The sequence below is a fragment of the Eleutherodactylus coqui genome, chromosome 4 (genome assembly GCF_035609145.1).
Source record: "Eleutherodactylus coqui strain aEleCoq1 chromosome 4, aEleCoq1.hap1, whole genome shotgun sequence".
NCBI classification, from domain to species: Eukaryota; Metazoa; Chordata; class Amphibia; order Anura; family Eleutherodactylidae; genus Eleutherodactylus; species Eleutherodactylus coqui.
Window position 1 is genome coordinate 266,179,715 of NC_089840.1, and position 26,485 is coordinate 266,206,199.

The following is a 26,485-nucleotide window of genomic DNA, read 5'->3' on the forward strand; positions in this document are numbered from 1 at the left end:
TTGCTGTGGAAATACGTAGCAGTCAATGTTTAATGGCATTACAGCTGCACAAAGCTGAAAGCAGATAGCACTGTCCATACTGCAATGGCCTGGATTGGTATTACAGGTATGGTTCCCATTGAATTCAATGGGAGTTGTTCCTGCATTACCAGCCCAGGCCGCTGAAATGTGGATGGAGCACAGACAACCCATTGATGTGAATGGGTAATATGTAATGCTTACCTTGGCCTGTGGGAGTGCTATAGAGAAATGAAACACTTACTGCTAGTTATCCCCACAGATCACAGGTGATCTATGGAGGTCCCAGCGAGAGAACACTTTATGATTAGCTTATTGTCAGGGATCCTTCTAGCAAGTTGGGTTTTTCCAAAGTGGAGAACCCCCTTTCCCAGTTTTCCAACTTCAGCAGATCTGCCGACCCCACTTACCAGGTGGTGTCTCCTGAGCTGGTTACAATCTGGTTATCATCCAAGAATCTACAGCAGGAAAGATAACCTGCCAATTATAGAGAGAAAACAAGAAATATGGAGATTAAATCCTAAAGTCCACCAAAAACAACAAAAAACAATCAAATCTGACTGCAGTTCGCTTCAGTATCCTGATCACAGACCGAAAATGGCACGGTAACAGGATGCTGAGATATGAGCTGCTGTTTGCAGGGTCCTCCTCCAAGCATATGCTATAAAACTTCAGATGCAAAGCTTTCTTTTTATAAAATTACACAAATCCTGTTAAGCCCTTCTTCATTTTTTGCTCCCCACTTTCAAAAAAATCATAATTTTTTTATTTATCCATCGACCTAGATGTCTACGAGTTGTTTTTTGCGCAACACGTTGTATTTTTTAATGGTACTATTAAATATAATGTATTGAAAAACATAAAAAAAATTCTGAGTGAAGTGAAATGGAAAGAAAACGCAATTCCACCATCTTCGAGGGGGTCTTGTTTCTATGACCTACACACTGTAGCAAAAAGGACATGATACGTTAATTCCGCGCGTCAGTACGATTACTACGTTACCAAATTTATATAATTTTTCTGCTGTACTACATTTAAAAAATAATATATCTTAGTGCGCATTCAGACGACCGTATATCGGCCAGGTTTTCACGCCCAGCCAATATACGGCGTCTCTCTCTCTCTGCAGGGGGAGGAGGCTGGAAGAGCCGGGAGCAGTGCTCTGAGCTCCCGCCCCCTCTCTGCCTCTTCTCCACCCCCCTGCACTATTTTCAATGAGAAGAGGCGGAATGGGGGCGGAGCTAATTCCCAAAACGTAGCCCCGCACCCGTTTCGCCTCCTCTAATTGCAAATAGTGCAGAGGGGCGGAGAGGAGGCAGAGAGGGGGTGGGAGCTCAGAGCACTGCTCCTGACTCTTCCAGCCTCCTCCCCCTGCAGAGAGAGACGCCGTATATCATCTGGCGTGAAAACCCAGCCAATATACGGTCGTCTGAATGCACCCTTAGAAACATTTTTCTTGGAGACGGAGTGACCAAAAAAAAAAGCGCAATTCTGATGTGTATTATTTTTCTGATGATGTTCACTGTGCGGGACAAATAATGCGTTACGTTGATAGATTGGACTTTTACGGGTGCACAAATACCAAATGTGTTTTCTTTCTTTTATTATGATTATAGGAAGAGGTTAAACTTTTAATATCTTTTATTTTTTTTTAGCAATTAATAAAAATTTTTAAAACCGATTATTACGTTTTTTTTAGTCCCCATAGGAGACTTGAACTTGTGATGGTTTGATCGCTCCTACAGTATGACATAATACCATAATATTACCTTATAATGGGATCTGACATGATCTGGGATATTTTTATGCCCTAATAGGACATATGGAAAAGGATCATCCCCTTTAAGACAACCCCTTTAAGGGGGTCTCAAGGCCTGGAATATTAATGGCCTATCGTTAGAATAGGCTATCTCTTGCATCATGAGTGTTTGACCCTCGCTAATTAGCAGAATGATGGAAAACACATATCAGATCTTGGTGGCCTAACCTAAAGATAGACTATCAATTACTGCATGTATCTCCAGACTTATATATTGCCATCCATGTCATGTCCATAGTGGGTGGAAACTGACCTGTGTGGGCCGCCAGCTCCCTGCTAACTCTGACATTTCCCTCGCGTGTCTTCAAATTGTAGATAGAGCACATGTTGTCCAAACCACCGCATGCAACAAAGTTACCAGAGGGTGCATAGGAGCAGGTCATCACCCAAGAAGATCTGAGAGGGATAGCGTGAACCTAGAATATGGAAATCATGATGACAGAGTCAATGTCAATACTACAATTCAATAGAGGTTAAATCAAAAAGATCATCGCATTACCTAAAATACCATTTTTTTTGCTAAAAACAAATCTCTTTAAAGTGCTATTCATTAGGGGTTTCCCTACCTTTTAAATAGCTGACCACTGGCTGTTGTTATGTGAAGTTTGTCTCTAGTAACAAAGATACTATAAAGGATTACAGAAAGTGTGTGGGGGAGAGGTGTCTCATGCTGCCCATAGAAGTCTATGGAAAGGAAAGTGGCAGGAGGGAGCTGCTGGAGGTAAAGAGAACCATAGAGACACACAGAGGTGCTGCAGCTAACAGTAAGTGATTTACTGTGTCACAGCTATTGAAGGGTCAGAAACGCTCTTTTCTCCTTAGGGAGAGCAACTATATACTATAAATAAGTGAGGAGACTCAAATGGCCACGCACGCTCCTCTGGGTAATATGCAAATAAGGGAGATGGAATAAATCCTCCACAGTGCCACCTACTGAAAGGCAGCATTCCTTCGAGTCAAAGTGGGACTTTTTATACAAGTCTTGCTACAATGACTGGGAATCAAGAGGATTTATTCCATCTCCCTTATTTGCATATTACCCAGAGGAGCGTGCGTGGCCATTTGAGTCTCCTCACTTATTTATAGTATATAGTTGCTCTCCCTAAGGAGAAAAGAGCGTTTCTGACCCCTGTCCCTGGCCTCTCACTAGCAAAAGCCAGACTCCTACTGTACACTGATGATGGGCAATAACCCGGAAACAGCTGTATGTACATGGGGTCTGGCTTTGCTTTTGATTCCCAGTCATTGTAGCAAGACTTGTATAAAAAGTCCCACTTTGACTCGAAGGAATGCTGCCTTTCAGTAGGTGGCACTGTGGAGGATTTATTCCATCTCCCTTATATACAGCTATTGAAATAACATCTGGACTGCTCAGAACTCCATCCTGCTGTTACTTAAGAGGGTGTTTTATAGAGTAGAAGAGATCCTGCTCCCCTATGTGTGCAGTGTATGGAGACATCACAGTAGCAGTCTACACCCACCAGCTCAGAGATAGAGAACAAGGAATGCTGCTCTCCTATGTGTGCAGTGTATGGAGACATCACAGTAGCAGTCTACACCCACCAGCTCAGAGATAGAGAACAAGGAATGCTGCTCTCCTATGTGTGCAGTGTATAGAGACATCATAGTAGCAAGTCTACACCCACCAGCTCAGAGATAGAGAACAAGAAATCCTGCTCTCCTATGTGTGCAGTGTATAGAGACATCATAGTAGCTAGTCTACACCCACCAGCTCAGTGAGAGAGAGAGCAAGGAATCCTGCTCCCCTATGTGTGCAGTGTATGGAGACATCACAGTAGCAGTCTACACCCACCAGCTCAGAGATAGAGAACGAGGAATCCTGCTCCCCTATGTGTGCAGTGTATGGAGATATCATAGCAGCAGTCTACACCCACCAGCTCAGAGATAGAGAACGAGGAATCCTGCTCCCCTATGTGTGCAGTGTATGGAGACATCACAGTAGCAGTCTACACCCACCAGCTCAGAGACATAGAGAAGAGATCCTGCTCCCCTATGTGTGCAGTGTATGGAGATATCATAGCAGCAGTCTACACCCACCAGCTTAGAGATAGAGAACAAGGAATGCTGCTCTCCTATGTGTGCTGTGTATGGAGACATCATAGTAGCTAGTCTATACCTACCAGTTCAGATATATAGAAAAGAAGAGATCCTGCTTTCTTATATGTGCAGTATATGGAGACATCACAGTAGCAGTCTACACCCACCAGCTCAGAGACATAGAGAAGAGATCCTGCTCCCCTATGTGTGCAGTGTATTGAGATATCATAGCAGCAGTCTACACCCACCAGCTCAGAGACATAGAGAACAAGGAATCCTGCTCTCCTATGTGTGCAGTGTATGGAGACTTCATAGTAGCTAGTCTATACCTACCAGTTCAGATATATAGAACAGAAGAGATCCTGCTTTCTTATATGTGCAGTATATGGAGACATCACAGTAGCAGACTACACCCACCAGCTCAAAGATATAGAGAAGAAAAGATCCTACTCCTCGGTGTGTAGTGTATGGAGACATCACAGCAGCCCTCTACACCCACCAACTCAGAGATAGAGAACTAGACATCCTACTCCTGACTCTCCCTAGACAGTAGATGTGATGGGAAAAAAGGATTGGGCATGCTGGATTTCAGTATGCCTAATCCTTTGTTTCCACAGGAAATAAAGCTGCCACTAGAGGAGTCTAGCAACAGCATGTACCCTTTTTCCTATTCAAAGCACATGTGTGCCTAGCCAACTAAAGTATACAGGGGAGCCTATGTGTGCTGTGTATAGAGACGTTATGGTAGCAGTCTCCGCCCACCAGCTCAGAGATAGAGAAGAGATCCTGCTCTGTTCTGTGTGCAGTGTATGTAGTCATCATAGTAGTAATCTAAACCCACCAGCTCAGAGATATAAAGAAGAAGAGTTCCTGTTCCCCTATGTGTGCAATCTATGGAGAAAGTATAGCAGCAGTCTAAACCAACCAACTCAGAGACAACCGAAAATCAGATTTAATTATAGTGGATTATAGATTGCAGGTGATCTCAGACTCACCTTATTTGTTGTGTATGTGTCCCAAACGATAAGTTTTCCATCTTGAGAGGCGCTAACCAGGAGCCTGTATGAGGTAATAGACAATATAGTCACTTATTTGTGGGGAACGCACGCTATACAAGAGGAGTTTCATCACCCAACTATATTGAAATAGCATATATTTTGGTTTAAAACACGCAGGTGACCTTGTAGAGGTACAGCAAGTAGGTATTTAAAGTTGCAAATCCTTATATGACCCGACTACTGTACATGACCACTGTATTATACTCTATATACAAAGCACTCCAACCTCCAACATGACTGGACATGACATAATACAGCTGTATTATACTCTACACATACCGTGTTTCCCCCCAAAATAAGACAGGGTTTTATATTAATTTTTGCTCCAAAATATTTCTTTTTTACATGTATATCTGCTTGGACACCATTTAAAAGTCATGCTAGGGCTTATTTTCAGGGTAGGTCTTATTTTTGGGGAAACGGGGTAGTTGGTACCTTGAGTCAGTTGACCAATGCATTGCATAGATTTTAGCCAAGTGCCCACGCAGCGTTCTTCTAGTGCGCAACTGTATACGTCCAACCACCTCCATCCCAGCTGTGATCTGAAGCGAAAAGCTGTAAATTGTCAGTACTTTATACTAGGCGAGCACTACGCAAATGGAGAATCATAAGAAAGCTGCTCACCTGTTCCAAAGTCGTGTCTGCACATTGTTTTCTGGCATCCTGAAAGTAAATAATTAAGATCTATGAGGAGAGCGGAAACAGACACCTTACTACACGAAGATGGTCTACAGGTACTATTCCCAGTAGTGGAAGGCTTTTGTCACTGGCCATCTATATGATATAATAGTAGGCCCAGGCCTTGTATAGTGAACAAGACTCTCCATCAGAATATCTAAAAAGTGTTCTAGTTAGTGAAAGCCTGTAGAGTTGACAGGGGGACATCTGAAGAGCCAATAGTGTCTTCCTACTGGAAGTTTACTTTACATTTTCAAGATATGGCCAAAGTTGGAACTATATAGGATATTAAATTGTTGGGAAGGGAGTTACCGACCAGTCATAATGGGGCATAAGTCATAGGAAAAGTGGCATAGCATCTTTGAAGAGTCAAACTTCAACTTTAGCCAAGTTCGACCCATCATTTTTAGGTTTTTGAATCCAGAAGAAGCCAGAACAAAACTGTTGTGAGATGTTTGGACTTAAAGGGATATTCCCATCTTAGACTTTTATGGCATGTTCACAGAATATGGCATTAAGGCATGACAGATGTGGGTCCTACCTCTGGCATTAGCACCTATCTCAAGTTCTGGCCTACAGCCTGTTCTGGCCTCCTTGGCCTGGCTGAATGTGGTGGCTGGGGTGTGAGTTATGGAAAGACAGCTTGTTCAGCTGTTTCTGTAACTTACGACCACCCCGGCAGCCTCATGCAGAGGGGTATTCCTATTGCACCCATGATTGGTGCCCGTACACATTAGATAAAAGTTGGTGTCAGCGAGACTGGATGACTATCTAACATGTGTGGAAGTGTCCTGAGTCTCCTGACCCTCCCCAGGCAGTAGATGTGATGCGATACAAAGGATTGGGCATGTTGGATTTCAGTATGCCTGATCCTTTGTTTCCACAGGAGAAAGGCTGCCGTCAGAAGAGTCTGACAGCAGCTTATTCCTCTTTTCCTAGTCAAAGCACATGCTTGCCTAGCCAACCCAAGTATATGGGGATGCCGAAAAGAATAGCTGTTGGCCAAATAAGTGTCTATAGATCTAGGGTCATACGCGACAGGTGATTTACCGCAATCTGCTTCTTCAGAGCTTCTGCTTCTTGACGCAGCTCGTCAAGCTCCCCCATCTTGACAACTCTATGGAGACAAAAAGGGAAGGAGAATGTGAAAATACTTGCCACCTTAAGAAAGTTGAGTAAATCTATCTCTGATCAGGCAGATAATGCAGCCACAGTATTATTTTTGGATACTTGACTCTCTTGACGTTTACATGAACCACGTAGAAGACAGAATCTTTTTTGTAAGACTAGGGGCTCCCATCCACTGGCGATATTTTCTCCACTGCGATGCGATTCTAAAGTTAAAGTCTGAATGAATAGCTAAGAGCTATGTGTGATTGGCTGAGCGCTCAGCCAATAGCTAAGCAGTAGCTGCTATTGGCTGAGCCCTCAGCCAATCTGCACAGCCCTTTCAGGAGGCGGGGATTTTTAAATCCCCGACTGCTGAAAGAGCTTCATAGCAGTGCCGGGGAGCCAGCAGGAGGATGCGGCTGAGCGCAGGAGAGGTGAGTATGATTTTTAAAAAATTTTTTACACACTTATTGATGATTATCGGGGAAGGGCTTATATTTCAAGCCCTTCCCCGATAATCATTCCGCATGGCTTGGCTGAAACCATTGCTTTCAATGGGATCGGCAGCAGTGCTGATCCCATTGAAAGCAATAGAATAGAATAGAATGCCACGGACTTCTGCCACAGCTGTGACAGCTGTGGCAGAGGATTCCTTTATCCCCGCGGTCCCCACAGAAATCCGCGGCATTCTTCCTATGCTTTCAATGGGGCTAGCACTGCTGTTGCTAGCCCCATTGAAAACACTTGCGATATGCCGGTTCTATACCGGCCTCTTTCTTGCGCTGCGATGGGAGAGTTTTCTTGTGCTCTAGCAGCGCAAGAAAGAAAATATCGCCAGTGGGTGGGAGCCCTAACTTCCTGATTTTTCAAGTAACAACTTCTTTTATAGGTTTGTTTTAGAAATATGCTCATTTTGTGAGTTGCTGAAACTATATTAGCTTAAAAGAATTTGGGACTATCTGGTTGGCCAAGAAGAAGATATGGTGCCCTGATCTGAAGGAGCCAATAGCTTCCTAATAGAACTGTCATTGGTGTACCAATAGGCCTAGTGTTTTGTTTTCTGTAGTCTCTGTTATGGTTTATGCCCCTGTTCCTGGTGTCCCTTGGTTTAGTGCCCTTTCCTAGTCTATCCAATTCACCCAGTGTCAATGCATTGGACCACATGAAGAGAACAAGACCTTAACTCAACAAGAACAAGACTTAGTCTTAAAAGAGTCACCATTCTAGTTGGGAATGTTGACACCTAGAAGAGATGGCCAACCACTGGCATGGAATCTATGACTAACATTGGCATTGATGTATGAACAATTTGATTGAGGTTACCGTTGCAAAAGAATTTATCATGCTGGGTGATGTAAAAGTTCCTCTAATTTCTGCAATGGTCCGTCTAGCTAGTAAGCCATCTATGATCAGCTTTACAGAGGTATGAGTGGTTTCTGACTTTGGAATCACCTTCTGTAGGGGGTTTGCCAAGAATATATGTTGATGACCTATTCTAGGCCATCGCTGTGAGGGACCAGGTCATTTTCTGTCTTCGTCAACTTTATTTATGGACTAATGACCTTGGTCCATCCCTGGATTAATCTCAGTAAAAACAAGTGAAATAAGCTGAAGAGGACCGCATGCAACGGTAGGTTACTTCGTTAATACTATGCATGTTGTGCACTTTAAGAGTCTACGGATTTGCCTAGTTTACCTATTTAATGAGCAGAGGGTGCAGGAGACATTACTTTTGGTTCCCGCAGAGATGGATGCTACAAGGAACATTCCAGTCCAACTGACTGCAAGGATGTATCTATGGACCAACCTGTGGCTTCTGTGGGGCCTCTGGTGAGAGGGAGCCCAGGGTGGTCCTGCTTCCTTTGGCATGGGTGGCATCAGCATATCTCCCAACTTTTAAATAATGAAATGAGGGACAATTCTATTACAGTAGACCATACCCCTTTTATGCTAAGCCAAACGCTTTGTGTCCCCTCACAGTAATAGTGCTTCTTAGTGTCCTTCTCACAGTAACAGTGCTCCATTATAATCCCTTTATCGTATTAGTGCCCCTTAGTGAACTCATCACAGTAATAGTGCCCCTCAGTATACCTCTCACGGCTAGAGTGCTCCCACATGCCTACCCTCAGTAATAATGCCTCTGCTAATAATAATAGGTCCATATGTACCCCCCCCTCCTCCCAGTAATAGTGCCTCAGAAACCCCCCTCATTAACCCTTTCCAATCCAATTTGTATCCTGGTTTTCCTAGGGGGCTTACTCTTTTTCTGCCGTTATACAATGGCGCTATATGCTGGCTAAAGCCAGTACTGCATGAGGTGACATATTGGATAGGCTCCGACAGCAGAGAGGCTGGCAATATACAGTAAGAGAACCCCGACGGATATCTTCCAACATCGGAGCTGTACAGCCTTAAATCATAATGTCTTCAGAGGTCAGACAGTGGATTGGAAAGGGTTAATAATGCCCCCTCTCAATAATAATGTCTTGCTCAATAATGCCTGCACATGCCCCCCTCAGTAATAACACCCTCATGCCCCCCTCAGTCATAATGCCCCTACATGGCCCCCTAAGCCATAATACCACCGCATTACCCCATCAGTTATAATGCCCTTGCACTTTCCCACTGAACATGGGTTGGTTAGGAGACATGGGAATGTACCTACATCGTCCTGATAAGGGAGTAGGATACTGGTCAATGGTCAAATTCCCCTCTGTTCCATTCAGACCAACAGGGTGCAAGGGTTGGAAACTGTTGTCATTATTTATGACCTTCCTCACAATGACTTGCCATAACATTATGATTGGTGAGGATCTTCCCTCTAGGATCTCTGCGGTTCTGGCATTTCTATATTTATGGATTGGTAAGCTCATAGAGACATGTTGGCACGTGCCAACAATATGCCATCACTTATAATAGTGGAAAAACCCTTAAGGGTACGAATACTTCTGCAACTATTTTTTTGCTCTAATGCATGTAAACAAAACAATTAAGCAATTTTGTGAATAGTCTTAATTATAAATTCCCGTATTGTGTATACAGCAACTGTGAGAGTCCATGTCCCTGACGCATTGGGGCACACTAACATTATGTTCACATGTAGTAGAAAATAGCACAGATCTTCATATTCGCAGCACACAAATCTCACACAGTTTTCTCGACCGCGTGAAAGCAGCCTTGGAGACCTTTCACACGGGACGGAATTGGTCCGTACGGACATTTCTGCGTCACAACGTTACCCCTATGGGGCTGGAATTCCACGTCTGTTAAAATCTGCAGTGTTTTTTCGTGTTTCTGTGATTTTTCCGTACAATTTTCATTGGTTTTGCATCCTATTTTTACGCATCTAAAAAGCGCACGATGGGCCAAATAATGTAATTAAAGGTTCTGCCCACTTTTTTATGATTACCACGATTCCATGCGATAAAAAACATCGCAATCGCATCAAACCAATGCAATACATTTTTTTAATTGCACCCGTAGACTTCAATGAGTGATTTTCTTTCTGAAAATCACAACAAAATGGGATATGGTTTTTAAAAAATTGCGCATGTCAATAAAATCATTTAAAATAATTAGAGATGAGCGAGCATACTCGCTAAGGACAATTACTCGATCGAGCATTGCCCTTAACGAGTACCTGCCCGCTCGGAAGAAAAGGTTCGGCTGCCGGCGCGGGTGAGAGATGAGTTGCGGCAGTGACAGGGGGGAGCAGGGGGGGGGGGGGAGAGAGGGAGACAGAGATCTCCCCTCCGTTCCTCCCCGCTCTTCCCCGCCGCTCCCCACCTGCGGCTGGCAGCCGAACCTTTTCTCTCGAGCGGGCAGGTACTCGTTAAGGGCAATGCTCGATCGAGTAATTGCCCTTAGTGAGTATGCTCGCTCATCTCTAAAAATAATGCTTTATTTCTGTCCAATTGAAAGGTATATTGACACGGGCGTCTTTTTTTTCAGTCTTGAAACATCTGACCGATTTTTCGTTAGATTTTCATGCAATTGTTTTGTGATTCTGTGATTTTTCCACGCATAACAATTACGTACGATGGGTCAAATGATGGAATCAAAGGTTCTGCACATTTTTTATGGTTCCCATTGTTACATGTGATTAAAACAGACCACAAATGCAGCAAACTAGTGCAATCCGCTTTTTAAATTGCAACCATAGACTACAATAGATGATCCTCGTCTGAATATCACACCAAGATAGGACATGGTGCAAATTTTTTTACTCAGACTATTCAAGTAAAGAAAAGCCTATGTGAATTCACCCAATCAAATCAATGTACTCCATTTCCAACCAATTTTGGACCAATTTTTTCACTACAACGTCTTGGGAATATACCCTAATGCAGCATAAAATGCCAAAATGTTTGGTGCTTAAATGTTGGGTCATTCTGCATATAAGTAAATAGTATGTACTAAGGGCTGGTTCCAGAGGTGTGTAGGGCCTTGGGCAACTGTCACAGTGGCTGCCCCACCCTCAGCTTGTATAGCATAGAGCAATTTTACCCAGTTCGAGCCTTGGCATTTACCCAGGTTTGCCTGGCATTGACCCATGGCATGAGTAACTCACCAAACACCATATGGCTTTGCAATATCGATGGCGTATCCTTAGGATGGGTGATGTATGCAGGGTCATTACAAATGATTTGCCCAATTAGAACCCCTTGTAACGTTTGTCTGATGGCAATCCGATACATAAATTTGATATCAATGAAAACAAAATCAAAAAGTTTCATTTAACGAAACTGTAGGACAGTAAGACCATGATTGTTACCCATTGGGGATGTGAGACAAAATGGCCACCAACGAAGACAGGAGAGCATTTTCTGTCCTTGATTTTCAAGTCTTCCAGTCTGTTATTAGTGGACAACATCATTTTCGAACAAAGTTTGGTTAATATTCTTCCAGTGGGCGCGCAATTCGTAAGCGGTACTCCAATTTTAAGGGAAAATGTTGCATCTGTAAGCGAAAATCATCTGTCTGTCCCCCAGCAAGCGTGAAAACAGCGGAGTGTCTATGCAAATTCTCAGAAATTCACCGTCAGAGCAAGCAGAGGATTGGACATCCCGACGCCGACTATTCTGCACAAACATTTGCGATGTTATCCCTACCAACTGCAATGGTTACGGGCCCTGAAACCAGACGGCCAAGCTGGGTGACGTTCTTTCTGGGACAGTATGCAAACGCTAATGGAAAGCGATGATGTCATAGAATCTGTAGTGTTTGGTGATGAAATCATTTTTCAGGAAACAACATAATTAATATCAGAATTTTCACAATTACGTCAGAAGTGAGCTTTGACTACCAAACACATGGATTGGCCTCCACGTTCCCTGGACCTTACACCCTGTGATGTTTTCTCTGGAGGGTTTCAGAGTCTACATGCCCCCCTTACTGCCCACCATGGTCTGCGGCATCCCTGAAGTTATTGCATCAATCCATCTTGATCCACTACAACGTGTATGTCAAGAACCTGACTACTGGCTCCATGTGTGTCCAGGAGCAAAGGGGGCCACAACAATTACCTCTGATGTGTAAAACATTTTGAATGTTGTTCAACAAAACTTTTCGAGTTTCTTTTCACATTGATATCAAATTTCTGTATCTAAGTGTCATTAAACGGGAGTTATGAGGGTTTCACATTGGGAAAATCATTTATAATAGCCCGGTATATATTACTAATCCTAAGGTGTAATATCGATACACCATCGATATTACAAACCTGGAAAGCCCTTGGCTATCATACCTATGGTGTTTGGTAGGTAGGGAGTTGCATCTGTACTGCAGCTCCTGATTGGTGGGAACACTGGGAGTTTGACCTCCATTGATCTGATATTGATATCCTACCCAGGCTATCCCCTTCCTTCATATCAAACTCACAAGGGTTCAGGAAGTTGAGATGTGAGGTGCTGTTTTTAGGGGTCCTCACACTATACAGCTGCTTTAACTGCCCCTGCTCTGTTTTTGACTCTTTTACCTCTGACTGCACTGCGCAGAATGCAAATCTACAAAGCAAGTTCTGTAGAGACACTGAGCAAGTAGGTAGCCTGAAGAATTGCGAGTGCAGCTCTGGAGTATAATATGAGCTGGAGCTCAAGATCAGTACAGGTTAAGCAGGGGCGTTGCTATAGAAGGTGCAGAGATAACAACTGCACATGGACCCTGGTGCTCAATGTAGCATAAAAGTCTTTCTGCCACGTAAGGAGACACCAGTATTATAAATGGTACATGGTAGGGGTCCTTACCTCCTAATGTTCAAAAAATGGAAAATGACAAATTTTTACATTAGTTCTACACAGATAGTGCCCCTAAAAATAATAGTAACCAATAGATAGTGAACTCTTAGTGACCAGCACAGTAATAGTGCTCCCCTTGAGCTCCACAGGGTGCCTCAGTTATGCCTCACACAGTAATAGCGTCCACACAGTGATGATTCCCCTTTGTGCCCCCTACACAGCAATGATGTCTCCTTAGTAACATACATAGTAATAACGCTCACCCAGTGATGATTTCCCTTTGTGCCCCCTCATAGTAATGATGCCTCTTTAATGCCCCCTTCACAGTAATGATGTCCCTTAGTGCTCTGCTCCCAGTAATTATTTCCCCTTTCAGTAATTCTCCTGAGTGTCTCCCGCACTGTAATGATGCTCTCTTCTAGTAATAATGCCCTTAGTAGCCCCCTCACAGTAATGATGCCCTTAGTAGCCCCTCTCACGTATTGATGCCCTTGCTCTGTAATGACACCCATTAGTGGCCCCCTAAACAGTACAGATGCCCCCCTTTCATGCGAATTGTTGCAGTGATCTGCTGGTGGAACTCCGGTCTTTAGCAGCTCTGTTCCTTACAAGACTCCTTCTCCTCTTAGCCTGAGCCATCCCAGGTCTTCTCCCCTTCGCTCCATCCTGTATATTCCTGCCCAGTGACCTTAACTATTCCTGCCCCTGGAGAAGACCTGCCGACTTCCTTGTCATTCTTAGAACTACATATAAGAGGTTGGTAAGTGGACATTTCTCCTCCGTGATCTGCTGATGATTGGGTCACAAAGTCAGTGGAAGGTCAGGGAGCTGACAACTTCCTGCTCCACCATTGTACTTAACTGTTATCTGCGTCCTAAGGATGCAGATACAGCTGTAGTAGGGATATACAGAAGGCTTCCCAATACCATGGGATAGCACCTAAAATCTTGGACTGTCCAATTCGGGATGGTTGGGATGTGTGCAAGAGCTTCAAGTTACGCCTCTGAAGATAAGTAATTTCATACTCTTTCTCATAATTTACGTGTAGCATTCTGGCCAACAGCTTTCTAACCTCTTTAACCAGAACAGGAATTGCTTGAAGAACTTTTGAAAATGGAGCCTCCATCTATTCTCTATGTAAGTGACAATTCACATAGTGGACAAGAGAGTATATACTGTATGTTCTTGCCATGAAGCCTTTTATTAACCCATTCACTGCCCTAGACCACCATGGATCTTCAGATTAGCAAACTGACTGCCACTACATTAACCTCCTCACTGCCCTAAACCACCAGGGATCTTCAGATAAACCATCTAACTGCCATTGTATCAACTCTTTTACTGACCTAAACCTCCATGGCTACTCGAATTAGCCCTATCACTGCCCTAGATTAACAGGTATACAGACACTAACATCTTCCCTGCTTTGAGCCACTAGGAATTGTGATATTACCACATCTTAGATCACTAAGAATCTTTACATTAAAAAGGGTTTTATGTCTATAAATAATTTTCCAGCAATTGGGCTCATTTTTAAAATAAAAAATAGATCATACTTACCTCTCATTGAGATGAGCAGCCCTTTAATACCCAGACCACCAGGGAATCTAACATGAAATCCCTTCACTGCCCTAGACCACTAAGGATCCGTACAATAACGCCTTTACTAACCTATATCACCAAATATACAGATATATCCCTCTAAGTGCCATAGGCCACCAGAAATCTTTACATTAACCCCTTCATGCCTCAAGACCTCTAGGGATTCTGAAATTAAACCTTTCTTTGCTCTATATCATTAGGAATGCTGATACTAACACTTTCACTGCCCTAAACAACCAGGGAATTTGGTATTAATTCCCTTATTGCCCTAGACCTTTAGGGATTTTGATAGCAACCCTTTCACTTCCTAAGACCACCAGGAATTCTGACTTTAACCTCTTCACTGTTCTGGACCACCAATGATCCTTGCATTAATTCCTTTACTGCCCTAGATCACCAAATATACAGATATTATTCCCCCCTGAGAGCAGTAGACCACCAGGAATTCTCACATTAACACTGTCACTACCCTAGACCACCAGGGATGCAGACATCAGCACCTTAACTGCTAAAGACGACCTGGCAAACAAACATTAAGACAACTATGTTAGTGGCTCTGTCAATCTGGTTGCTTTATAGCTAATTATTATGATGCTGTATGTTAATATTTATTTGAAGTTCTGTATTGCCCAATGTAAAGGGAATATTGACCAGGTCCCTAACTGCCCTGCTCACCATATTCCCTTCTTCAAGGACAGCAGAGAGTGGAAGTGGAGTAACACATGACTACAGAATCAGACTACACAGTTTGTTTGTCGTCTGTTACCATGGAGACACCTAGGTCTGCATTACAACTGTATAGTAAAATACGCACACAAAAAAAGCATAGTTCATTTCACGAATACACAGCGCTCAGGCGTACGCAAATACGCATACGCTCGTGTGAAGGGGGCCTTACTCCTGCGCTGGTGCCACATCTCACAGGTAAGGCGCAAGAAGGGAATTTAAGGCAAATGATCGTATTGATCATCGTGAAGGGGAGTGGTAACAGCAGGGTAGCATGACAGGCACAGTGGTCTCATTAACATACATGATGGGAAAAAAGTTCATCAGGATTTCTGGCTAACGGAAAGGCACGAAAGCATAAAAAACGCATTCTCAGTATGCCCTAACCATATATAGTACGGCGATAATGGTGGTTTAGGTGCCCAAAATCTGGTGCCAGGTTCCCTTTAAGACTTTCACTTGCGGTTACGATCTTTCTGTATAGACTAAAGTTTGCTTCTCCTTTTATTTGAGATGCATTGGAGCAACACAACAAATCTACCTAAAATACCATAAAAATCATATTCTAGGCTCTGGATAGTCGTTGTCCTGTAAGCATCCACCTCGGTGTCCTGCTGGTCCTCCTTCGGCCCGTGCTGCGCTCGCCTCTCTAGTAAACACAACCACTTTAGTCTTTTGTTTCTGAGCCTCTTAATTTTCTCTTCTTAATTTTTCCTGGAAGTGGCCGATCGGGTGGGATCCGTCGCTCTCGGATAATGGCGTAAATCCTGTATTAATTACCAAATCCCCCTCCTGTCAATCACCCGTGTTTTCAGCGAACGCTTCTGTTGCTGCCCCTGCTTTCATCCCGCGTCGCCGCTTTTCACCATTTGGCTGCAGCTTATTTTACAGAAAAAACAAAACAGGTTTTTCCAATGTCTGCCGCTGTATGAACTTTCACTATGGCGCTCTCAAGACTCGACAGATGGCGGCCTCTCTGCCTCTTTAAGCAGATAAATGAATTTCGCAATTTCCTAAAGCTGCAAATGCAGGGACTGGTGTGATATGAAGATGTGTATCCGATGCCAGACGTCATGTAACAGTGAGACAAAGACTAATCTGCGGCGGAGGAAGAGGGTACAAAGAGGATCAGGGGCAGAGAGGGATGTGGCAGAGATCAATTTGTCACTTAATTCTCTGGAGCTGCATAAGGTTAATGCCACAGGTGTACCCGCGGTCCTATATAAAACCTCAAATTTAACATTGTAATATCGCCATGACAAACTTAGCTCTGCTGCGTCTAAACCCAGGAGCACAACTAGATATATGAGTTAATTTTTTGTGTATGCCTTTGGGACTGTGGGGCAAGATTTCTTAAAAAGTGATAGTCTATACCAGCATACCCGGACCAAAATAGCTCAAGAAATAAATACTGTACCAGAACTAAGGTTATAAGGTACCAACCTCAGTACATAGATACAATACCAGGATGATGCTAGTGATATAAATACAGCACCAAAACCAAGCTCAAAACCTAAATACTATACCAGAACCAAGCTCATAACATAAATACAGCACCAGAACCAAGCTCATAACATTAATACAACATGAACCAACCTCAGTACATAGATACAATACCAGGATGATGCTAGTGATAAATACAGCACCAAAACCAAGCTCAAAACCTAAATACTGTACCAGAACCAAGCTCATAACATTAATACAACATTAATCAACCTCAGTAGATAGATACAATACCAGAACGATGCTAGTAATATAAATACAGCACCAAAACCAAGCTCAAAACCTAAATACTACACCAGAACCAAGCTCATAACATTAATACAACATGAATCAACCTCAGTACATAGATACAATACCAGAATGATGCTAGTAATATAAATACAGCACCAAAACCAAGCTCAAAACCTAAATACTGTACCAGAACAAAGCTCATAACATAAATACAGCATAAACCAACCTCAGTAGATATATACAATGCCAGAATAAAGCTCATAACATAAATACAGCACCAGATCGAAGCTCGTAACATATAAACAGCACCAAAACCTACATACCGTACCATAACCAAGCTTATAACCTAAATAATGTACCAAAACCAAGCTCATAACATAAATACAGCATACACTAATCTCAGCACATAGATACAATACCAGAACAAAGCTCATAATATACATACAGCACCAGAATCAAGCTTATAACATAAATACAACACTAGATCCAAACTCATAAATACAGCGCCAGAATGAAGCTCATAACATAAAAACAGCACCAAAACCTAAATACTGTACCATAACCAAGCTCATAACCTAAATACTGTACCAGAACCAAGCTCATAACATAAATACAACATACACCATAGATACAATACCAGAACAAAGCTCATAACATAAATGCAGCACTAGACCCAAACTCATAACATAAATACTGTACAGGAACCAAGCTCATAATATAAATACAGTGGCAACATTAACCTCAGTACATTACTACAGCACTAGAAGCAAGTTCATAAGATAGATAAAGCACCAGAACCAATCTTTAACAGAAAAGCAGCACCAAAACCAAGCTCATAACATAAATACAGAATCAAAACCAAGCTCAGTGTATAAATACAGCCCCAGAGCCAAACGTATAATGTAAATGCAGCGCCAGAACTAAACGCGAATACAACATCAGAAGCAAGCTCATTAGATTAAAACATTAAATACTGTACCTGAACCAAGCTCATAACCAAAATGCTGTACTAGAACTAAACTCATTGCATACATATAGCACAAACAAACCTTAGTATATAAAGGAAAACATAGAATCCAGCAGCAGGAGAGGTACATCGAAAACAGGCATTTATTCCATCAGCTTAAAAACCAGCAAACAGTTCACATGGAGACAAATTCAATGGACACGTTATTTAGTCATAACATGCTCAGTACATGGATACAATACTAGAACCAAGCTCATAACATAAATACAGCACTAGAGCCAAGCTTTTCACATAAACACAGCACCAGAACCAAGCTCATAACATAAACACAGCACCAGAACCAAGCTTTTCACATAAGTACAGCACCAGAACCAAGCTCATAACATAAACACAGTACCAGAACCAAGCTCATAACATAAATGCAGCTCCAGAACAAGGCTGATAAAATAAATACAGCCCCCGAACCAAGCTCATGACATAAATACAGATTCAAAACCAGACTAATAGCATTAAATACAGCCCCAGAGCTATGCTCTGTACTTAACTACAGCATAAACCAACCTCAGTACTCGGATGCAATACCAGAATCAAGTACATAAAATAAATATAGTAGCAGAACTAAGCGATTGTGTTGCAGGGCACTGATGGGCTGACAGTGGCACCTTGGCACATCAGAGAGGAGGAGACAAAGCCATGAGGAGGAGGATTCATATACAGCACAGCATAAAGGAAGATCATCTGGCTAGGTGGACCTATGGCGGGTAATTTCCTCCACCTACATCTGCCTGGTGCCCCCTGAAGCTATTGGCTGGTGCTCTGTATGACCGCACAAGTTGCATGTAGCTAAGGCTATGCATAAAATCCCGGCAGTTTGCAGAGTAAGCGGGTGGAAAAAGGCAGGGCAAAATTAGCACCCTAAATGGGAAGGAGCGAGTTGGGTGATGGTAATACCGCCTGGCATAAATTAATATTCAGAGGTTCAGTGCTTATTTTGAGGGGTCATCCTGGACAACCCAAGATGGCTTCACCTCTTCTCTGACTGCCTGATGCACACTGCATTGGTAGTCTAAGACACTACACACTACTTTGATAGACCAGCATCGGTCATGTGAACAGCACTGGCCAATCAAAGCAGCATGTAGTATCTTAGACTACCTATGCACAGTGTGCATCATGTAGTCAGAGCTGCGGGGTGGCCATCTTGGTTTGTCCAAGACTGGGTGATCACTTTTAATGAATCAGTGAATGGCTGTGATTGGTTCATTAAGCGCTGACTCTGATTGGTTGAGTCATGGCGCTCGTGAACCAATCACAGCAGCCCTTCCTGGAGGCGGGGATTTTGATCTTCCTATCCAGGAAGGGCTGTCAGAGGATTTCAAGCAAGTGCGGGGGAGCTTCAGGAAAGAACACGCGCCGGAGATGACAGCGCCTCTTAGGTGATGTTTTGGGGATTTTTTTTTGTATTTTTTCTACAGCTAGGGCTTAGTTTAGGGCATTTACAGTAGGATTGCCTACTGTTGCAGGTTTTCGTACGATGCAACAGAAAGGAAGGCTTCATAGAGAAGCATGGGCTGCAAAAAATCCCAAATCGCGCCGTATAGAGCATGCCATGATTTTGCAGTCTAGCGGTGTCACAGGCTACAAAACATGTGGAAGAACCCATAGGAAAGCATGGGTGGAAGCGGCCTTATGTTCAAGAGTCTAACATGTTCCTTGTGGAATTTTTTCCAAGTGGGTCATCTTCAAACCCCTATTGTGGAATAGAAGTTCCAGGGATTGATTAGTCTCCCAGCAGTGAGAACCCGACCGATTTGGCTTTTATTACCTATCCGGTGGATACGTGATAAAAGTCAATTCTGGGAATAGTCCTTTAAAGTGACCACCCAGTTCTGGACAAACCAAGATGGCCGCCCCACAGCTCTCACTGCGGCCTAAAGAAATCTATTGAATTTTCAGGCCTCTTTCACACAGGCTACAAACCATCTCATGTGAAAGATCCCATTGGAAACCACGGGCTTCACATACATGCGTTTTGTAGCAATGATTTTGTAGCCCGTGTGAAAGAGGCCTTAAAGTGAGCACATTGGCACCAGGTGGCCATAAGGACATCTTACAAAGTGTATAATCATGTGGAAGGCCTCCTCATAAATTCCATTTTTTCTTCATTCTTGTACTGATGGTTTTTATTTTATTTTGGGTTTTTAGTGCATATCAATTTTTAATTTAAAAAAAATTATATTCCTTTGAAATTGGTACAATTACCTTAACCCTTCCCAATCCACTGTCTGACATCTGAAGACATTCTGATTGAAGGCTGTACAGCTCCGATGTCGGAAGACGTCCGGCAGGGTATTCTTACTGTATATTACTGGCCGCTCTGTTGTCGGGGGGGCCTCACCAGCATGTCCCATACCGCAGTGCTGGCTCTAGCCAGCAGATGGTGCCATTGTATAATGGCAGAAAGAGAAAGCACCCTAGGAAACCCTGAATCCAAAATTGGATTGTAAAGGGTTTTAATTTCTATAAATTTCTTATATATAATATTATAGATGTATTTATTCACAATGCTGCTCTTACTTCAACATGTGACCGCTATAATGTTGCACAGTCATTTTTTGAGAAAGGAAACCACTAGAGATGAGCGAGTATACTCGCTAAGGCACATTACTCGAGCGAGTAGTGCCTTAGCTGAGTATCTCCCCCCTCCTCTCTAAAGATTCGGGGGGGGGGGGGGGAGAGTAGGGAGGAACGGAGGGGAGATCTCTCTCTCCCTCTCTCCCCCCCGCTCCCCGCCACAACTCACCTGTCACCCGTGCCGGACCCCGAATCTTTAGAGACGAGCGGGGAGATACTCGGCTAAGGCACTACTCGCTCGAGTAATGTGCCTTAGCGAGTATACTTGCTTATCTCTAGAAACCACTAATGCTTATTTATTGTTTTAGATTAATAAGGCACATGTGTCAAACTCAAGGTTCACCACTCATTTTATGTGGCCCGTGACGGGGTCGGGACACAGCCAGCACTTGGCTGAGGGGCCGGTGCCATCTTGGACTCTGCGCTCCGGCGCACCTCCACGCCGCTCTGTCCAGCACCTCACAGGCGGTGGCCTGGCTTTGCCAGCCCTACCCGGCACCCTAGCCACCCGCCAAGGTAGAATGGGAGAAACCCCATCCTAGTGCAGAGAGCGCCATAGCCATGTTAGGGGGTAGTTACATTTACGGGCGGATGCAGTTTCAGTCCGTGAAATGTGCAAGTTTTTCATGTGTGCAAAAAAACCCAAGAAGGTCCCATAAATGCCCACCTCCATGCGTAAATACACATATATCATATATATTTACTGCGTATTTACACAATCCCATTGGCTTTAGGGCTTAAACACTTGGGCGTGTATTTGTCCCGTTATGCGGCCATGATTGTCATTAGCGGGACTCTCGTTAATACTACGTGCAGGAAGGATCTTCCCGCTGTTTCTTTCAAACTCTTGCACTATGGCGCAGAGTTTGAGCGGCCGAGAAGGAAAAAAGAAAACCCGTTCATGCACAACTAACTAATTCTCATGTGGCCCTCGGGGAAAATGAGTTTGAAACCCCATGCATAATGGTTCCGGTCCCTTTAATGCGATGAGTATATTAACCATATAAATCCAGTGATAGTATCATCTGGCTCGCGTCACATGACTGAAATTGTGCGCGTTATGTAGGGTTGATTGTCATGTGACCTACATTGGTCAGCCTCCCTTGGTTGTCGTAAGGCGATCGCAGGTCCGCTCATGTGACTACTGGTGCGAGGGTCATGCGACTGTGTGGCCAATAATATGGCCTTAGGCATCATGGTGGCGCATGTGTAGATGTTCTTCCATGGGCCAGTTGTTATGACAACTTTACTATTCGATCGCAGTTTCGATCATGTGATCGCCGACGCCTCCGTTCATGTGGTCGTGTAACCTAACGTCTTGGTGGTGCCAGCGCGTTCAGATTGGAATGGCGGGAATGACGGGTGCCATGATGGATTCCCAGCATCGGATGACATAGTAAACTACCAATGAACAGTGACACAAGTATGGCTGTATATATATATCCACTTACAGTCATATGTGTGTCACTGTTCATTGACAATTTACTATGTCATCAACGCTGGGAATCCAACATGGCGTCCGCAGGCGTCAGCGATCACATGATCTAACTTGCGATCGCATGTAAGGTTGCTGACATGTATTTTGTGTTACCTATAGGGGGCAGTAACTCCCCGGAACGCGCTGCATTGATGGCCTTTTAGTTTGTGAAGTTGTCGTGTTTTATTAAATCCATTTTTAAGGAGATTCTGGATAGTGATCAGTTTATTGGACTAACCAGCGTGACAGAATAGGGAGGGGTTAAATTGGACCCCCCCCCCCCCCTCAAAAACATAAGTGGTCAGACTGCTTTTTCCCGTATCGGTCCACCACCTTGATATTGCGCCTTCCTCTGAGCGCTATTCTTTTTCCTTTCTGTAATATTGTGTTACCGAGACCCTTTTGGCCATCGGTTTGGTAGCGCCCTCCTTTGGTGGATGTCTGGATGTGGACGGTGAAATGCGCTTGTGACCCTTGCAGCATTGATTGATAGGCTTCCCTGGCATCTTAGTGTGGGGGTTCTCCTTTTTTGAGGGTCCACCCCCCACATCTAGTGAGTGGATTTTTATTTTTTCTGGTTGGAGCATTGGGGGCGCTGTTTTTCTGCTTTTTCTAACATTTTGAACTTAGTCCATGAGATTCTTTTTACATACAGTGCCGTCTTTAGGTTAAATAGCACCTTGTACAGAATTATTTTTGGCACCTCCTTTTCCCCTTCATAAGAAAAAAAGACTATATATATCGTACTGACAGGTGGACTGTCTGAATTCTGCTTGTGCAGACCAGAATCAAGCTTTTAACATATATACAGCCCCAGAACCAAGCTCATAGCTTACATGCAGCCCCTGAACCAAAATCATAGCTTACATACAGCTCCAGAACCAAGCTCATAACAGAAATACAGCACCAGGACCAAGCCTTGTATATAAATACAGCGCCAGAACCAAACTAAGTACAAATATACAATACCAGAACCAAGCTCATAAAGAATACAGTAGCAGTACTTGTGGGTGTGCTGATGGATTGACAGCGGGGTCTCGGAACATCAGAGAAAAGGAGAGGGATGATTCACGTAGCTCCATAGAACGGAGAAAGAAGATGATCTGGGCAGACCTAAGGGTAGCCTGCATCCGCCTCGTGGTCCCCTACAAGCTGGTGGCCACAGGTTAAACATACCTAAGGCCAGACATGGCTGAAAGTGATGAATCCCTTTAAATGTGATTCCAATAAAGTGGGTGGGGCTCTCACCAGCTCCTGAGGGTGACATCCAACATGGCCTCCTTTACAAAGATTGCCACATTGCCTTATGGGAATCCTGAATGGCCTTAATCTTCTTACGCTTGAGCAGAACAGGAGAGGACAGTCAGGACTTCATGAAAGCTCAGTGGCAGCCTTTAGTGGATAGTCATAGTGGCCATAATGGTTGTCACCCGACTTTTTCTAGAACTTTAACAGACGGGAGAAACTGATGTGAAACGCGTGATATTTGCAAGTCATTGGATTCAGAATTCGTCTGGTTTCCCTGTTACCAGAGAGCAGTGCATTGTGGGAGCTGATTGGTCACATGTCTGACAGATAGGGTGGAGCTAAACTGGTCTCTTTTTTCAGGACTTACCAATAGGAAAATTTAAAAAGCTCTGAAATAATGTAAAATCTGGGCGAAAACAGTAAAACATTTACAAAATGACTCCGTATAACATATAGATAAAAACGGGAGGGATTGTAAAAAAGTGGAGTTCCCCTTTAAGTGTCTGAAAAAAAAGTATATAGTGTACATATAGGGCGAAGGTTAAGAGACACTTGGCAGCTCTTAAGGGTAACTGCAGTCACTTTGGAGGATGTTGTAGTTTCCATGAGACTGTCAACTCTGGAGGGCAGGGATCACCGGCAAATATTTGCGCTTCTGCTTGTGTTTGCCTTCAGAGCTCTATCAACACAAGCAGCGGCAATATTTACGCATGTTGTCTTGGGCTGTATGCCGCTGACATCACTGCTACAGGTGTACAAATCGGCCATTGTGCTGCATACCGTATGGTCTATAGGTGCGCTAATATCCTATATGACTTCTATAAGATATACAAAATACATCGCAGGCAAAAGGTAAACAGCCCCGCCATGACATGTTGGCCATGCAAATCAGAGGCCGGTGGGGGCAGGGATAATCCCCGTGACCAGCGCATAGGAAGATGACACAAGCAGGAGCTCATCCCATTGAGGTTTTACATGAGTCGGTTACAGATAAACAGGATGCACATATGTATATAGCGCCAACATACTCCACAGCGCTGTATGCCAGTCACATAGTGGGACGTATGTACAAGCAAGAATAAACAGCCAATCAGAATGCAGCTTGTTGAGGCCCAAAATATCTATGTTAGGCCATGTCCAGTGGTGCAATATTACTATGGTCATGTCTACTGGTCAGTCATGCTGGGGGTTGTAGTATTCTATCCATAGCTTATAGAGTATAGTAGGATTGTATTATGATCACATCCAGTGATCGGATCATGATGTGGGTTGTAGTGCTCTATGTATAGAGTATAATATAATATTATGGTTATGTCTATTGGTCAGTCATGCTGGGGGTTGTAGTATTCTATCCATAGCCTATAGAGTATAGTAGGATTGTATTATGATCATGTTGGGGGTTGTACCGTAGTGTACTATGTATAGAGTATAATAGAAGTGTATTATGACATGGCCAGCGGTCGGTCATATTGCAGGTTGTAGTGTTCTATATATTAGATATGCTAGAATTGCATTATGGTCATTTCTGGAGTTGTAGTATTATATGCATAGCTTAGAATTCTACATATAATACTCTGTTGTAGAGTATAACAGAATAGTGGTATGATCGCATCCAGCGATCGGATCATGCTGGGGGTTGTAGTGCTCTATGTATAGAGTATGATATAATCTTATTATGATCACATCCACTGATCGGATCATGCTGGGGGTTGTAGTGCTCTATGTATATAGTGTAATACAATCTTATTATGCTTAGGTCCACTGGTCGGTCATGCTGGGGGTTGTAGTGTTTTATGTACAGAGTATAATTGAAGTGTATTATGGTCATGTTTGGAAGTTGCAGTGATGTATATACAGAGTATAATGTATTATATCATGCCCCGTCGTTTATGTTGAGGGTTGTAATGCTCTATAGAATATAATAGCGTTGTATGGTGGTGCTGCTGGGGGTTGTAGTGCTCTATGTATTAATTATAATAAAATTGTATGCTGATCATGTTTGGGTTGAAGTTCTCTATGTATAGAGTATAATAGAATTGTACAATAATCATGCTGGAGGTTGTAGTGCTCTGTGTATAGATTATAATAGAATTGTATAATGATCATGCTGGGGGTTGTAGTGCTCTATGTATATAGTATAATAGAATTGTACAATAATCATGCTGGGGGTTGTAGTGCTCTGTGTATAGATTATAATAGAATTGTATAACGATCATGCTGGGGGTTGTAGTGCTCTATGTATATAGTATAATAGTATCATAGTCATCTCCTGTCCCATTCGTATATGTCGTCCATATCTATTCCCTCTATAAGCAGCTCACAGTGATGTACCTGTACTGTCCGCCTTCAGGACATCTTACCTGCCGGTGACCGATCCCTCTTCTCTCGTCGGCTATGACTCTGCCCCTCTCTTCTACTCTTCTGTCATGAAACTTTTGGGTTGGTCCTCCTTGCAGGTTGTTCTCCCAGTGTGGTCCTTCCTCTAGGTCTCTGCTGCTTTCCTCTCAGTGGTCTTCTTCCACTTCTTGACTTTCTCCTCTTTCCCCCTTCTTCACTCCCTCCTTGGACCTTCGCTCTCTTCTCCTTACCCCTGGCTTCCTTCCCTTTCTCCTGGTAAGCTGGTGCTCCCACCTGCCCTGTGTGTACTGAGCAGTGTGGAGGTATGAGAGAGCACTCTGCGGAGGGGGGACAGGCGGGAGGGGGCCGGAGGAGGAGAAGGAATGAGGCTAAAAGCCGATTTGGAGTTAAATGCTTAAATGCAAAGCAGTTTGCAAATGGGAGAACAGGAGCCAGGAAATCAAAGGCTGAGAGTGTGTGTGTGTGTGCGTGTGTGTGTGTGCGTGTGCGTGTGTGTGTATATATACTACTGAGCTCAGCTTTGTATGTCAATTAACTCTATCACTATTATTTATGTCACCGACATAGTCTGTAGCGCAGCATGAGTGCCCTTACAGTTAGATGAGTGGAAGAATTCAGATTCTTCATGTGTCAGTATCACAAAAAGACCGGTATGTGACTGCGCTGTAAGTGGCCAGTGATCCGCTACATCACACAGATTTACATGATAGGAATTTTTATCAATCACACAAATCTACATATTTATATAAGATGAAAATCCTT

The 26,485-nt window shown here is 43.4% G+C and overlaps 1 protein-coding gene across 1 annotated transcript in view; it reads right to left on the reverse strand.

Moving 5' to 3' along the window:
• Positions 1 to 26,187, reverse strand: part of GNB3 (G protein subunit beta 3) — a 32,506-nt gene extending 6,319 nt beyond the window's left edge. The window contains exons 1-7 of the mRNA XM_066601261.1: positions 25,726 to 26,187; positions 6,682 to 6,748; positions 5,578 to 5,616; positions 5,389 to 5,495; positions 4,891 to 4,954; positions 2,091 to 2,253; positions 429 to 495 (exon numbers count right to left, since the gene is read on the reverse strand). Coding sequence (XP_066457358.1) covers positions 429 to 495; positions 2,091 to 2,253; positions 4,891 to 4,954; positions 5,389 to 5,495; positions 5,578 to 5,616; positions 6,682 to 6,738 — 497 coding nt within the window. The 5' untranslated portion in view covers positions 6,739 to 6,748; positions 25,726 to 26,187. The remainder of the gene's footprint in view (positions 1 to 428; positions 496 to 2,090; positions 2,254 to 4,890; positions 4,955 to 5,388; positions 5,496 to 5,577; positions 5,617 to 6,681; positions 6,749 to 25,725) is intronic.
• Positions 26,188 to 26,485: the final 298 nt, after the last annotated feature.